This window comes from Notechis scutatus, chromosome 1, assembly GCF_049901735.1.
Source record: "Notechis scutatus isolate UNSWTSFEM ecotype Mainland chromosome 1, rNotScu1.2, whole genome shotgun sequence".
In the NCBI taxonomy this organism is placed as follows: domain Eukaryota; kingdom Metazoa; phylum Chordata; class Lepidosauria; order Squamata; family Elapidae; genus Notechis; species Notechis scutatus.
In genome coordinates, this window is record NC_142009.1 from 231,264,723 (window position 1) to 231,276,802 (window position 12,080).

General features: G+C 38.9%; 1 protein-coding gene across 2 annotated transcripts in view; it reads right to left on the minus strand.

The window, feature by feature from the left end:
* Positions 1-474: 474 nt before the first annotated feature.
* Positions 475-12,080, minus strand: part of VWCE (von Willebrand factor C and EGF domains) — a 34,973-nt gene continuing 23,367 nt past the window's right edge. For both annotated transcript variants that reach the window (XM_087950607.1, XM_087950608.1), the window contains 7 exons: positions 10,513-10,598; positions 8,865-8,961; positions 8,174-8,256; positions 7,274-7,364; positions 6,191-6,273; positions 5,196-5,301; positions 475-3,808 (listed from right to left, as the gene is read on the minus strand). In XM_087950607.1, the coding sequence (XP_087806733.1) occupies positions 3,078-3,808; positions 5,196-5,301; positions 6,191-6,273; positions 7,274-7,364; positions 8,174-8,256; positions 8,865-8,961; positions 10,513-10,598 (1,277 nt within the window). In that variant the 3' untranslated portion in view covers positions 475-3,077. The remainder of the gene's footprint in view (positions 3,809-5,195; positions 5,302-6,190; positions 6,274-7,273; positions 7,365-8,173; positions 8,257-8,864; positions 8,962-10,512; positions 10,599-12,080) is intronic.

Consider the following 12,080-nt stretch of genomic DNA (forward strand, 5'->3'; position numbering starts at 1 on the left):
CTTGACTCTTTGGAATTAAATTTAGAAATTATGCTCCTGATCCCCGTGCTTCAATGTCAGCAGCAATAAATAAATACAAAAATAAATGGCTTTGTACTCACTGCACACTGAATGCATGTCAACTAACGAACTGAAGTTAATTCATTCCAAGTGAAATTTCCCAAGTGAATGCATGCAACCAAAGGGAACCCACCACTGTCAAACTACTCTTAATTTTAGGAAGTTTTTTTCCAGCATTCAACAAACATTTAACTTTCCTTCAATTAGTAAAGAAGAAATCAATAAACATACTTTCCAAAGCTTATATTTACCTATACACAAAACAAGCCTTTTAAAAATGAACTGTATCAAATTCAGTTATAAAAAATCCAGTTTGAGAATATTCTGATTAAATTTATTTGTCATAATTTTTATTATAATTTATATTTTAGTTTTTAAAACCAACCATTTTGTTTAAATGGAAATTTTCACAGCACTGTAATACCAATTTTTATATCAATATATGAAAAAGAAAATATAGGCATTTATTTTGACATGGCAACATACCAAGGTAAATTCACACAGAAATGTCCTTTAATTCATGCCCAAATGAATACATGCATGTGTGAAGTGACAATCTCAAAGGGGCTTTATCATATCTACCAATAAAAATGTGCACGCACATTGCTCATATTGTTCAATAGATGGCATCAAATGATGTGCCCTAATCTGCCCTATTTAGGAAATATTGGCAAGAATGGCTATGAATCAGGGGAAAGAGTGGCAAGAGAAAAGGATGTAGATGCTTTGATAACCAGACAATGTCACTTTAAGTAATAGTCAGTTGTTAGTTCAAGGTACAGAGATATGAGGCTTAACAGGTTTGTATTCCCCTTTCCACAAATATAGTTCCATGAAAAAAAATTGAAATCTGGACTAGTGAATTTTTAGTCTCCCCATTTTTTCAAGATTCCTTGGAGGAAATCAACTTCAAGCCAGCATAAAGCCATTACATGCCCACTGAGGTAGGGTGATTTTGACAAATCATAAACTGAATCAATTTGAGAACCTTAGCAAAGTCAGTCAGAATGTCTGTGGCATAATGTACCAAACACTTCAGACTCCTACACTGGCTTCTTAATATGTGGATTTGCCTGTCCAGCTACTACTGTTTTTCACTTTCTGGGTTTTCACCTGCAAAAATTGCAGAGGAGAAGTCCCTTTCTGAGTACATGATTAAGGCTTAGAAGCCAGCAAAGCTAGAGTTGAAGATACATGGGCTTTATCTGCCTCACATAAGTTGAGCCAGCCAGCCAAGGAAAAACTGTGGATATGCTTCAAATCACTTTTCAAATTGCCACTGGATGCGTTCAAAGTTATATTTCATGTGGCTGTGCTGCCCTTTGGATTCAAAGGAAAAAGGGTGCCCTAGAACAGGGATGTCAAACTCAAGGCCCGGGGCCCAGATCCAGCCCATGAGGTGCATAGATCTGGCCCATGGGGCTGCCCTGGAAACACAAAGGACCAGCCCACGGTGCCTCTGCCAGCAAAAATAGAGCTCGGGAAGGCTGCACATGGCCTTCCCAAGCTCCATTTTCACTGGCAGAGGGTTTCAGGAGGCCGTCACATCTGAAGATGGAGCTTTTTTCGCTGGCAGAGCTCTCGGGCCACCACAGGCAGCCCTGACATGAGTGATGTTGAGCTGGTCACACCCATCCTGGCCATGCCCACCCTGTCTCCCCCAGGTCAAACACAATCCTGATGCAGCCCTCAATGAAATTGAGTTTGACACCCCTGCCCTAGAACAAATGTATTTTTCCAATAACACTATTATAGCTGCAAAGCACAGTCATGTGATACAGGGAAAAGATGCCACTGCTTTATAGAACCATTGGCAGGTGAAATGTTCCTGCTTTTGTGCTGTCTGAAGCACTTTTGTGGCTTTGAAACAGAAGCCCTGCACTGCTCTAGTACATCATGTCATCCTGCACATTGACATCAGACCCAAGCCTACTGAGGAACAATGATGCTAGTCATTAAGTTTTGGGAAGAACATAAGTTACATAAATGATTACCCAATGAAGACTTATTGGACATCTCAGAAATTTAGAATTCCCAGAGATTGAAATGGAAGAAAATGGCAGCAGTCTTTCTAGATTCAATTATGAAAAGTTGATATGCCCTTACAAGACACCCCTTTGAGGTAGTTGATGAAATTCAATCATGCTGCCTATTTTATGAATGGGCTGCATATCACTTTCAAAGCCTTTCAAGAACTGAATATTCCTGAAGACTTTAGTGGCTGGCAAATTTCACCCAAGAAATGTTAAACAAAGTTCTGATCAGCTTAGCTTGGAAACATACTTTTAACTATGGCATAGAAAAATACATTTACCTTTAGTCATGATGCTATGATTTTAGTGTTCATAAAATATATCTCAACATATTATAATCTGAATTGCAGAATTCTATATACACCAGAACAAGAAAGTGGAAATTTTCCACTATTAAAATCAGTGTTGTACATACCAGTATGCAGTACCTTTTCTGTAAAGCAATGTTTAGTTCATTTCTGACTTCATGGAAAGCTAGCCACATTTCTTCAATATGTATAATCAGTCCTAAAATGTCCATATAAGGCAGCAAGCAGCAAAAAAAATGTCTGTATTAGACATAGTGTGAGAACATTTATTATGTGACTCCTGGCACAAATTGTTGCTTCCCTTGCTAGCATTAGGCCAGCCATACAACATGCAATACAAGAAGTTGAATTAACCTATGATTCTACTACTTGTCATGCTTCCATTCTGAAATCTTTATGCTTTACCAGAATGTACTTATATTGCAAATAAAAGGCATTTTTCTACTATCATCTAAATCCAATGGGGTGTTGGTTAAATAAGAACCTCAATACAATCAAGAGCTGAAGTGATATCCTAGTAAGAGAACCTGCTTTCTAAGAACCCAGAAATTATAATGGAGATTATTGCTATGAATACATAATGAGAGATCTAGCAAACAGCAACCACATAGGCAGATGCTCTTGTTTTTATGATATTAAAGTGGTTATGTTCCTCTTATTCAAAATAATCCCCAATCTATGGAGATATATCAGTGAGACTATTCTCATAACTAGAGGTTAATTTAGAGCTGTTCCCTACATTCTGCTGGCCCAAAGAAAAATATGTGAAGTCGGTTGAGCTGCTAGGAAGCTCTTGAAGAGAGTCTAGATTAGAGCTGGCTGAAGAAGAAAATGTTTCACCCGGAGGTTGCAAAGGAAGATTGTGGGTGTTTGAACCCTGAAATAAGGCAGTTACGGACTTTTTGAGGTTATCTGGAGTGGATGGAATGGAAATATGAGCAGTAGGGGGAGATGCAGTGGTTCTATTTGTTCTGGAATAAAGAGAGGACAGGCTGGAATGAATCATGGAGGACCCAGTTGATTTGCTAGCAGGTTCCCCAAAACTCTCTGGGTTATTTAGAAATGATACAATGGACTCTGGCTTTATTTGAGGAATTGCTGAGTGGCCTAGCCAAGAAGGAGGGGTGATACTTGGTGGCTCATTAAGATGCAACCTAGTGGCCTCTCCTGGTCTGCTTTGGTGGAGTCCAACATTTCCTAGTGCAATTGGGTTTGTAAGTATGATCTCCTGATCATTTGCATTACTTGCTTCAAGATGATCCTCTGGAGTAAGTGAGGCAATGTTAGGGGTAGAGCTGTCAGACATCAGAGGCATGGGACCTCTTTGAAGAGTTTGCAAGAGTGTCTCTGCTGCTCCATCTTCCAACATAGGGTTGGCTAGTCTATTTTCCAGAGAAGCCAAATCATCTGATGTAGAAAAAAAGCAAATTAGATTGATCTGAAATATTGTGGAAGATGTATTACTTATTACCTATATTCCTAGACTGCACAAATCTCAATCCATGGTGAATTTAGCTGTGCATGAGCATATACAAACATACACAAACACTGCCCCTTCCTGCTGGATCACAAAAGCAGGTGTAATCATTCATAAACAAAGGACTATTTCATACACCTTGAACAGAGCATAATTGGGGGACCTAGAAAGTACATTGTAACACATTCTGCAGCTTTCAATATGTTAAGAAACCTGCATTACAGAATGGAATAAGAAATAGAGTAGAGTGGAGTAGACTAGAGTAGAGTAGAATAGAACAGAACAGAACTTTGTTGTCTCTTTAAATGTACAATAATTAGCATACATTAAAATGAAATTTCATTGCATTCAGGTCTCAAAAGATAGCCATTATTTCTATATTCACATATACACACATATGTAACACAGAGAAACATCACAGTCTAGTTCGGATGTATACATTTACTGGGGGCAGTGGGGGCGGGAAGGAATCCTGTGAGTTTATAAGACAGATGGCATAAGGAACAAATCTGTTACAGCAGTGATCCCCAACCTTTTTTATGCCACGGCCCGGTACCGGCATCAGATGGGCGCCGCGGCCCGGTACCGGCATCAACTGGGCGCCGCCATCTTTTTTTGACGAAAAAGTGCTTCCGGTGACCTCACCAGAAGCACTTTTTCATCAAAAAGATGGCGGCGCTTAGCTCCGGTGAGCTTTTTGGGTAGAAATGGCTTTCTACCCGGAAAAGCTCACCGAGCGCAGCGCCGCCATCTTTTTGATGAAAAAGTGCTTCCGGTGAGCTTTCTACCGGAAAAGCTCACCGGAAGCACTTTTTATCAAAAAAAGATGGCGGCGCCCAGCAACCAGCGGCCCGGTAAGACTTGTTCCGCGGACCGGGACCGGTCCGCGGACCGGCGGTTGGGGACCCCTGTGTCACAGAATCTAGTAGTCCTGCTATAAATAGAGCAGCAGAATCCATAGAAAAGTTACTGCTTGCACACCAGTGACTGGCAGAAGATGGAAGGCAGACTTTTTAAGAATTTGTTCATCAGATTTCCCCACAGACTCTCAAATATCCTATAATCGCAAATACTGTACAATGTCTCCTCTCTGTCCTGACCCCCACTACCATCCTGGACAATTTTGTTTTGCATGACAAACTTAACGCAACTTCTGTAAACAGTTCTATGCAGAGAATATTTTTTATATTTCTTTAAAAGAGGTAGTATAATATGAAGTACTTTTTTCCTGCTCCCCAAATCTCTTTGTTGTAAATCTGAGAGGATGGAACTAAGAGCAATAGATTCCTCAGACATATGTGACAAAAAAATACTTACTTATAACTTCATTATTTTGGCAGTCCGGGCAGCAATGTGTCAGAGGACCAAAGGGCTCTGTACAAGTCTTTGGACATATCTTCCTCTCACAGCTCACCTCCCCAAGCTGAAGGGAAAGAAAATAAAAGAGGTATTCAAACTCAGCAAGAAATCACTGATTGCAGCAGGTGAATCCACTGCCTTTCAATGTCCTTCTGTCCTAGGGATTATATTTTTCTAGTATTTCTATTATTGCATGGCATAGTTGGAAGCTATGCAAGAATACGTAAGAGAAGAATTAAATTTAGAGCATGAATACAGTATGTGCTCTTTGTTGTACATGGGTGTGAAAGCTGGATCCTCAAAAAGGCTGAACAAAGAAGAAATTATGCTCTTGAGATATCGTGCTGGAGAAAATTGATGAGAATATCGTGAATTGTAATACTGGGAGAAGTGATACCAAACTGATTGCTGGAAGCACTAAAAATGAAGCTGTTGTATATTGTGGGGAGAGTTACAATTATATTATTTGAAGACAGGACCTCTGTTGTTTTTAGGCCAGGAGGAGTTAGGGCTGTTGTTTAGTGGGATTTCTACTGCTACTGATCAGATTTGTTTTGCTTTTTTTCTTTAGGGCTACTATAGATTAATTCAGTTATTTGCTGTGTTTACCATGAATAAATGTTTGTTTACAGACTCTGCAATTTCTGCTGCCTATCCTACAGGCTATTAAACAGAAATTAAAGCAATTATATTGGATACATAATGGAAAAACAAAAGTCATCAGAGAACAGGAGACACACACAGCTGGAAAAATCAGAGGCAATTAAGGAAGAGGCTGACAGGTGGCAGAAGCAGGAGGTTATGAGAACTCAAAGAAAAACGATTGACATCAGTGGAATCTGACAGATTATCAACACATCTTAGCTGAGGCCTATTTAAGATTTCAAAAGAAACAACAGGAAAGAAGGTAAAGGAATGGAGTCTCCCTCTTCTCCAAAACCTTCACATCTCACCTGGCACGTACAATGAACACAGGGTTCATCTTCAGGAACAAAGTTGTGTCCATTGATTACTTTTCTTCCCTTGTAATTGCAGTCTGCAGAAAAAGAATGCATAAGAAATACAGTTCCAACCATGAACATACTATCCACAAACCAGCTTATGAGGCAACATGATCAAATTATAATATAGTGTCATATAAAAATTCAGAAGTTATATTCTCTAATACTAAATATTACTCAAGATTACTGGAACATCCCAACTGTTGATTACTGCAGAAATTATTGTATAAGTGAGAATTCCTATAGCAAGAAAGGTAAACAGCCGATCAGATATCAAGCTGAATATTCAAGAACCAAATCAGTTACTAACAAACTTCTCTAACATTTTAATTTTTAGTCTCATGTAAGTAATAAAGACCATGCATAAATCCCAACCAACTGGATAGACAACTGTTTAGTTTATACATAAATAAATAAATGTCAAGTGCAGGCACACTGTTTTAAACAAATTACACTGCATGAAAATATGAAACCCACAAATTATGCAACTCTTCATTAAAGAAAACAAAACTGGTGATACAGTTTTGTAAAAGAACAAAACATGTTTTTTTAAAAAATTGGAATTGCACTCCTTTGATTGCTCCAATTTTGATTTGTAACACTGCTTACTTCTGGACTGGCCAAAACCATTCCAATTAAAATTGGTTTCAAAGCAGTATTCTGGCTTTTTAGTGCCTTTTACTAGTAATTCCCTCCCTTCAGCTTCTGCTCTTTTTATTGCTTCCTGTTCAATAAGGAAGGGGCATTTCTACTAAATTTTCTCCTGCAATTTATTCAGTTCCTATGTACATCGGGGAGAAGCAGGATGCTTCAATGCTAAAATAAGGTTATTTATTTTCTCCATCATTTTTCTTTATTTTCATCTTAATAGCAAAATAACTAGAGTCAATAAGTGTGTTTCAAACCACAGTTGCATTTCAGATGCAAACCAAGATGCAAATTCTTTTGAAAAGCAATAGCAAAAAGCGCAATTAGTAGTATATAGATAATATTTGGAATAGTCTTTTAGAAAAGCCACATTGCTGTGATGCTTACCATGACAAATTGGACAGCACTCGCCTTCTGGATGGAAAGGGTATGTACAGGATACGACACAGTCCACAGGAGAACAGGCTACAGAGCCCAGCTATAAGGTCCATGCACAAACATACATAGAGTTGTACATGTGCACACACATGCAGAAGCATTGCGCATGTACACATGTACACATGCACACACATACACACACAAGAACCTATATTAATGGCAAAGAAATATTATTATACTGCAATTTAAAATCTTCATCTCCTAACACATTTTTTTAGGTTTCTTCCCCTCCTTATTTCTGTTTCTTTCCCTTTCTCCCCCCCCATCCCCCCCCCGAACCCTGAATAGTGCATTCCTTAGTAATAGTTGTAGTCAGGGATATACTTTTTGTAGAATTGCAAAAGAATGTTTCACAAAAATAGCAAATAGATCTGTTTTCTAAGAGTCAAGAGAGGTGTGTTAAGTATAGGAGAAAAGTGCAAATAGAACATTATGAGCAATTTTCAAATTATTCCTTCTTGGATTGACTCAAGTCAATTATTATTATCTACTATTTCAGTAAGAAATGTCAGGGAGTTAATTCTTCTTTTTTTATCATATCCAGTTTTGTATGTCCCTACTCTCTTGGGATAGCCTGGGATGTTATTACATGAAGTCATGTAAAACCTCCTGCATAGAAGCATGACATAATTTACATCTGCATCTCTCTGAAAGGTTAAGGGAGGGTGGAGTAGATATACCACTCTGATTCCCTCTCGGGACGTGGCCTCTTATCCCAAAGAACATTATGGACAGTTTGTTTGCTTAGAAAATTTATACAGGCATCTACTCGCTGATGACTTTTGCTCTCTCACAATTACCAGGGTTTAGCATTTTTTCAGCCTGGGGTAAGAGAAGCAGAGGACTTACCAAACAAATGCAACTTAGACATGGATCCAAGACAGAGGGGAAGGTTTCGTTGTTATAGAAGATCTTCCCTGCATAGGTACAGCCTTTTGTTGTGAAAGGGAAAAACATATTTACTTGGTCAGCTTGAACCAGATGGGCTGTATAAAAGCTTTCAAGAAAGCATAAGACAAGTAGACATCATATGGATGGATTCTTGTTTGGGGTGGGTGGACAAAATAATTGCACAATGCCTTTTGATGAAAATCTTAGGAAATGTTCACCTGAAAGTACTCAGGTGTTAACATGGACAGCATCTGCTGCTGTTAAGTATCTATTGAGAAGAAGCTATCACAAAAAGTAATAGTTTTGGAAATTATTTGCTTGGCTTACGATGCCTTTGCCTATACATATTGTCTTCTCATAATAAGTATCAGGATATTTTTTAAAAAAAAAAATAGGAATGTTCATTTGATAGATTTCTCACATTTATATATGAACAGAACAATATTCTGTCTTCTTTAAAAGCAAAAGGCAGAGATAAGAAGCAGAACTAAATAGTATGTCCGCTGTCTTCATTTTCTGTACAATCTTGATATAAAATGTTAAAAATTATGTAAGCATCGGTTTTCAAAATAGCTGTATTCATGTTCATTACAATAAATATTTGGTTTCCCTAAGAAGAAAACAGCTTTCTGAAAAGATGGAATTTTACCTGCTGAGCAATCTGGACAACACTGTCCAGGGATTCGGATTGGATGAGGACACATCTCCAAACAATCTGTCCTCTTACAGCTCACTGAACCATCTGCCTGTAACAGAAAAGAACTTCACAGAAACCCACAGCACAAAATGCTGGTCTGTTGTGGGTAGACAGGCCCTCCATTGCCTCCATCCTGACAGAAGCATCAGCCTTCTATTAGTTGTCTTCAAAAGGTTCTAGAGGTCTTCTGTTATTTTACACCCAATAAGGTGAGTGTTGGATGGTATCATCTTGGCTGCGTTGATTACAATCTTAGCATTCATATCCTAGAGCCTCACTGGTGTTCTGCCTGCACTCTGCAATCAGGATTAGCCCAGAGATGCCTAGTTTCAGGCATCGGTGTAATAACAGAGAAGGTGTCATCACTTCTACCAATGAAGCCTATGGGGGCATCATAGCAAATGAGCAGGTGGCATCTGGAATACTGGGGCAAACTGAGAAATTACTACTGGACCAGGAGATTGCAAGCAATGAAGAGACAATGACAAGAAAGGAAGTGCAAGACTGTTAAGTGTGAATCTAATGACTTAAAATGTGAATATGTATCAGTCTATCTGGCCAAAGATGCCAAAACTTAGAGAGCACCAGTGCCACTTCTCCTTCTGAATAATTCTAAAAATGCAAAATGTCACATTGTCAGGTGGTAATGCCATCATTCAGCGTAGCCTTATATACCTTTGAGTGAGCATTGCCACCAGGCAATGGACACTCCCCCCCTAGCCATTTTGGCTTAGTCTGCAGGAAAAACCAGACCCCTGATAGCTAGTGGATCTGCTCATGTAATGCACAGCTGATACTTGTCAGTCTGAGGCTGATTTTTGAAAGGCTCTTTTTGAAAGAGCAATAGACCATTTTTAAAAAAAATCAGATTAATCCTAGTCCAGTGGTATATGAGGGATCTTTAGTGCTCTCTGAGCTTGCTTGTTTTCTTGCAGATATTTCATTAGCACTGATGATGTTATGTAGTTTGGGTAATGAAACGTCTGCAAGAAAATGAACAAGCTTAAAGAGCACCAAAGACCCCTCACGTCACTCTTAAGCTACAAATATTCTCCTTTATTACTACCATTGCTTTGTAGAAGATCAATTTCAGCCAGGAAGCAATGGACTCTGAGAGCTGTGAATTGCTGGTTCTGTCAATAGTGAATGGTAATTGTTTTCCCCACTGACAGGAGCACTTGGTGTGAGGAGAAATTAACCCAAGTGGCTTCCTTTCACTTCCCTTAATTTTCCCAGCATTAAAACAGTAAAAGGGCAGCCTCATTATTGAAGCAGACTATGGATTGTCACAGAAGGTAACACAATATACACCAAGATACTTTTTGTCCAACTCAGATACTGAAGGAGACTGCATTTAATAGAATGACTCTGCCCAATATGTACTAGAATGCACAGGCAAACACAACTGGAGTTTGAGTAACAATCTTTAAAGTATCTATCTGCATCTTTGCTGGGGAATGTTAAGGAGCTATAATAGCAAAGACAGGATAAAAATCTGGTGATGATGATAAAATAATATTAATAATAATATAATAAAAATATCATGCTATAGAAGACTGGAAGGTTAAAACTAAGTGAAATAGAGCAGGTTATCATTCACCTGGCAGATGCATAACTCACAGGGATCACCCGGTGACCAGAGCTGTCCCACTGGAAATTCAATTCCGTTGTCATCTATAAAGCAACCTGGTCCAGAAAAGAGAGACAATGAAAAGGAACATCTCAGAAAAGATAAAAGGCTCTCTCTAACCAGCATGCTTGCTAGGAGAAATATTACCAGCAATTTACATCATGGTTACGTCTATGGTTGTAAAAGAGAATCAAGATCTGCATGGATGGCTAGTTAGATATTTGGTTTGATGTATTCTCTGTTCCTAATCATGAAGAAAGTAATGCACTGTGAATTTTTTGCTACAACTCCTAGAGAGACTTCTAGGGATTGTGATCCAATGTTTTTCTACTTTCCTTCCTTTATACTGGCTCTGGCTGGGCCAGAGCTACAAAAGACTCTTCCTGGGGTAGGGACAATGCCAACAGCAGGGCCACTTCTGAATGACTGGTTCCAAAGAATGCTTTCCTCTTAGGGAGATCAGAAGCCAAAATTATACAGTCTACTAATTTTATTTGACTTTATATTTGCATGTGCATTGATGCTTGTTTGCTGTGTGTATCTTATCATTTTGTGTAAGTATTGAATGCATAGATGTGGATGTTGGTGATACTACTGGGTCCTTAAGGGAGGAGAAAGAGAACAAGAATAGGATGCTCTTGTTGAAGCAATTTTTGGACCATATGGAGTATGGATAAAGTTTGCATTGTGAAAATTAACTAGATAAAGAAAACGTATATTAGATGTTCAAAAATTATCCTGTGTTTTAATCCCCTTTCATCTAGAGAAAAATTGTCAGATCAGTCTGCCTTCTGGTTTATGGACTACTTTTTTAAATTTAATACATCACACAAAAAAGCTTAAAAATTAAAAATGTAAACTAAATGAAATTAAGGAAAACTTTGTACCTTATACATTAGATTTATGAATAGTTTATGAATAGTTTATTCATTCATTTCAGCAATGAATTCACTACTACAGTATAAACAATAGAAGATATTATTGTAAGATATCACAAAATCTCTCCCATAAGAAAAATATACTGCTCTGCTGCATCCTTTGATTAGTAAAAAATATTGCTTTCTCCAAAACACATAGATGCATATTTCTGACAACCATTTTTTGGCATCTGGAATAATATCACCTTTTCAGTTTCTTGATACTGTATAATTATTTTGCTTGACTCCCTCAATGCTCGATGCAATCACAATAAAGAATCAAATTCCAGGGACTTCTGGTTTGTCGGCTTCGCGAGCGGCAGGGATTCGCGAAGCTGCGCGATCCCTGCTGCGCTAGCCGCTTTTGGGGCTCCGATCTGGACGGGTGCGGAGCTAGGCTGCCCTGCAGGGGCAGCTGAAGGTAGGGGGGATCTGGAGAAGGGTTTGGGGGTGTTGCAGACCCCCTCCCCGGCCGGCAGAACCCCCTTTTCCCAGGACGGTGCAGCGGCGGTCCGTAATGGCCGCCACAAAGAAGCTGGCAGCCGGGTAAGAATGCGCAGGAGGAAGTGGAGAAAGTTTTTGAAAGGAGAAAGTTTTTCTTGGTTCCTAGGACTCTAAGAC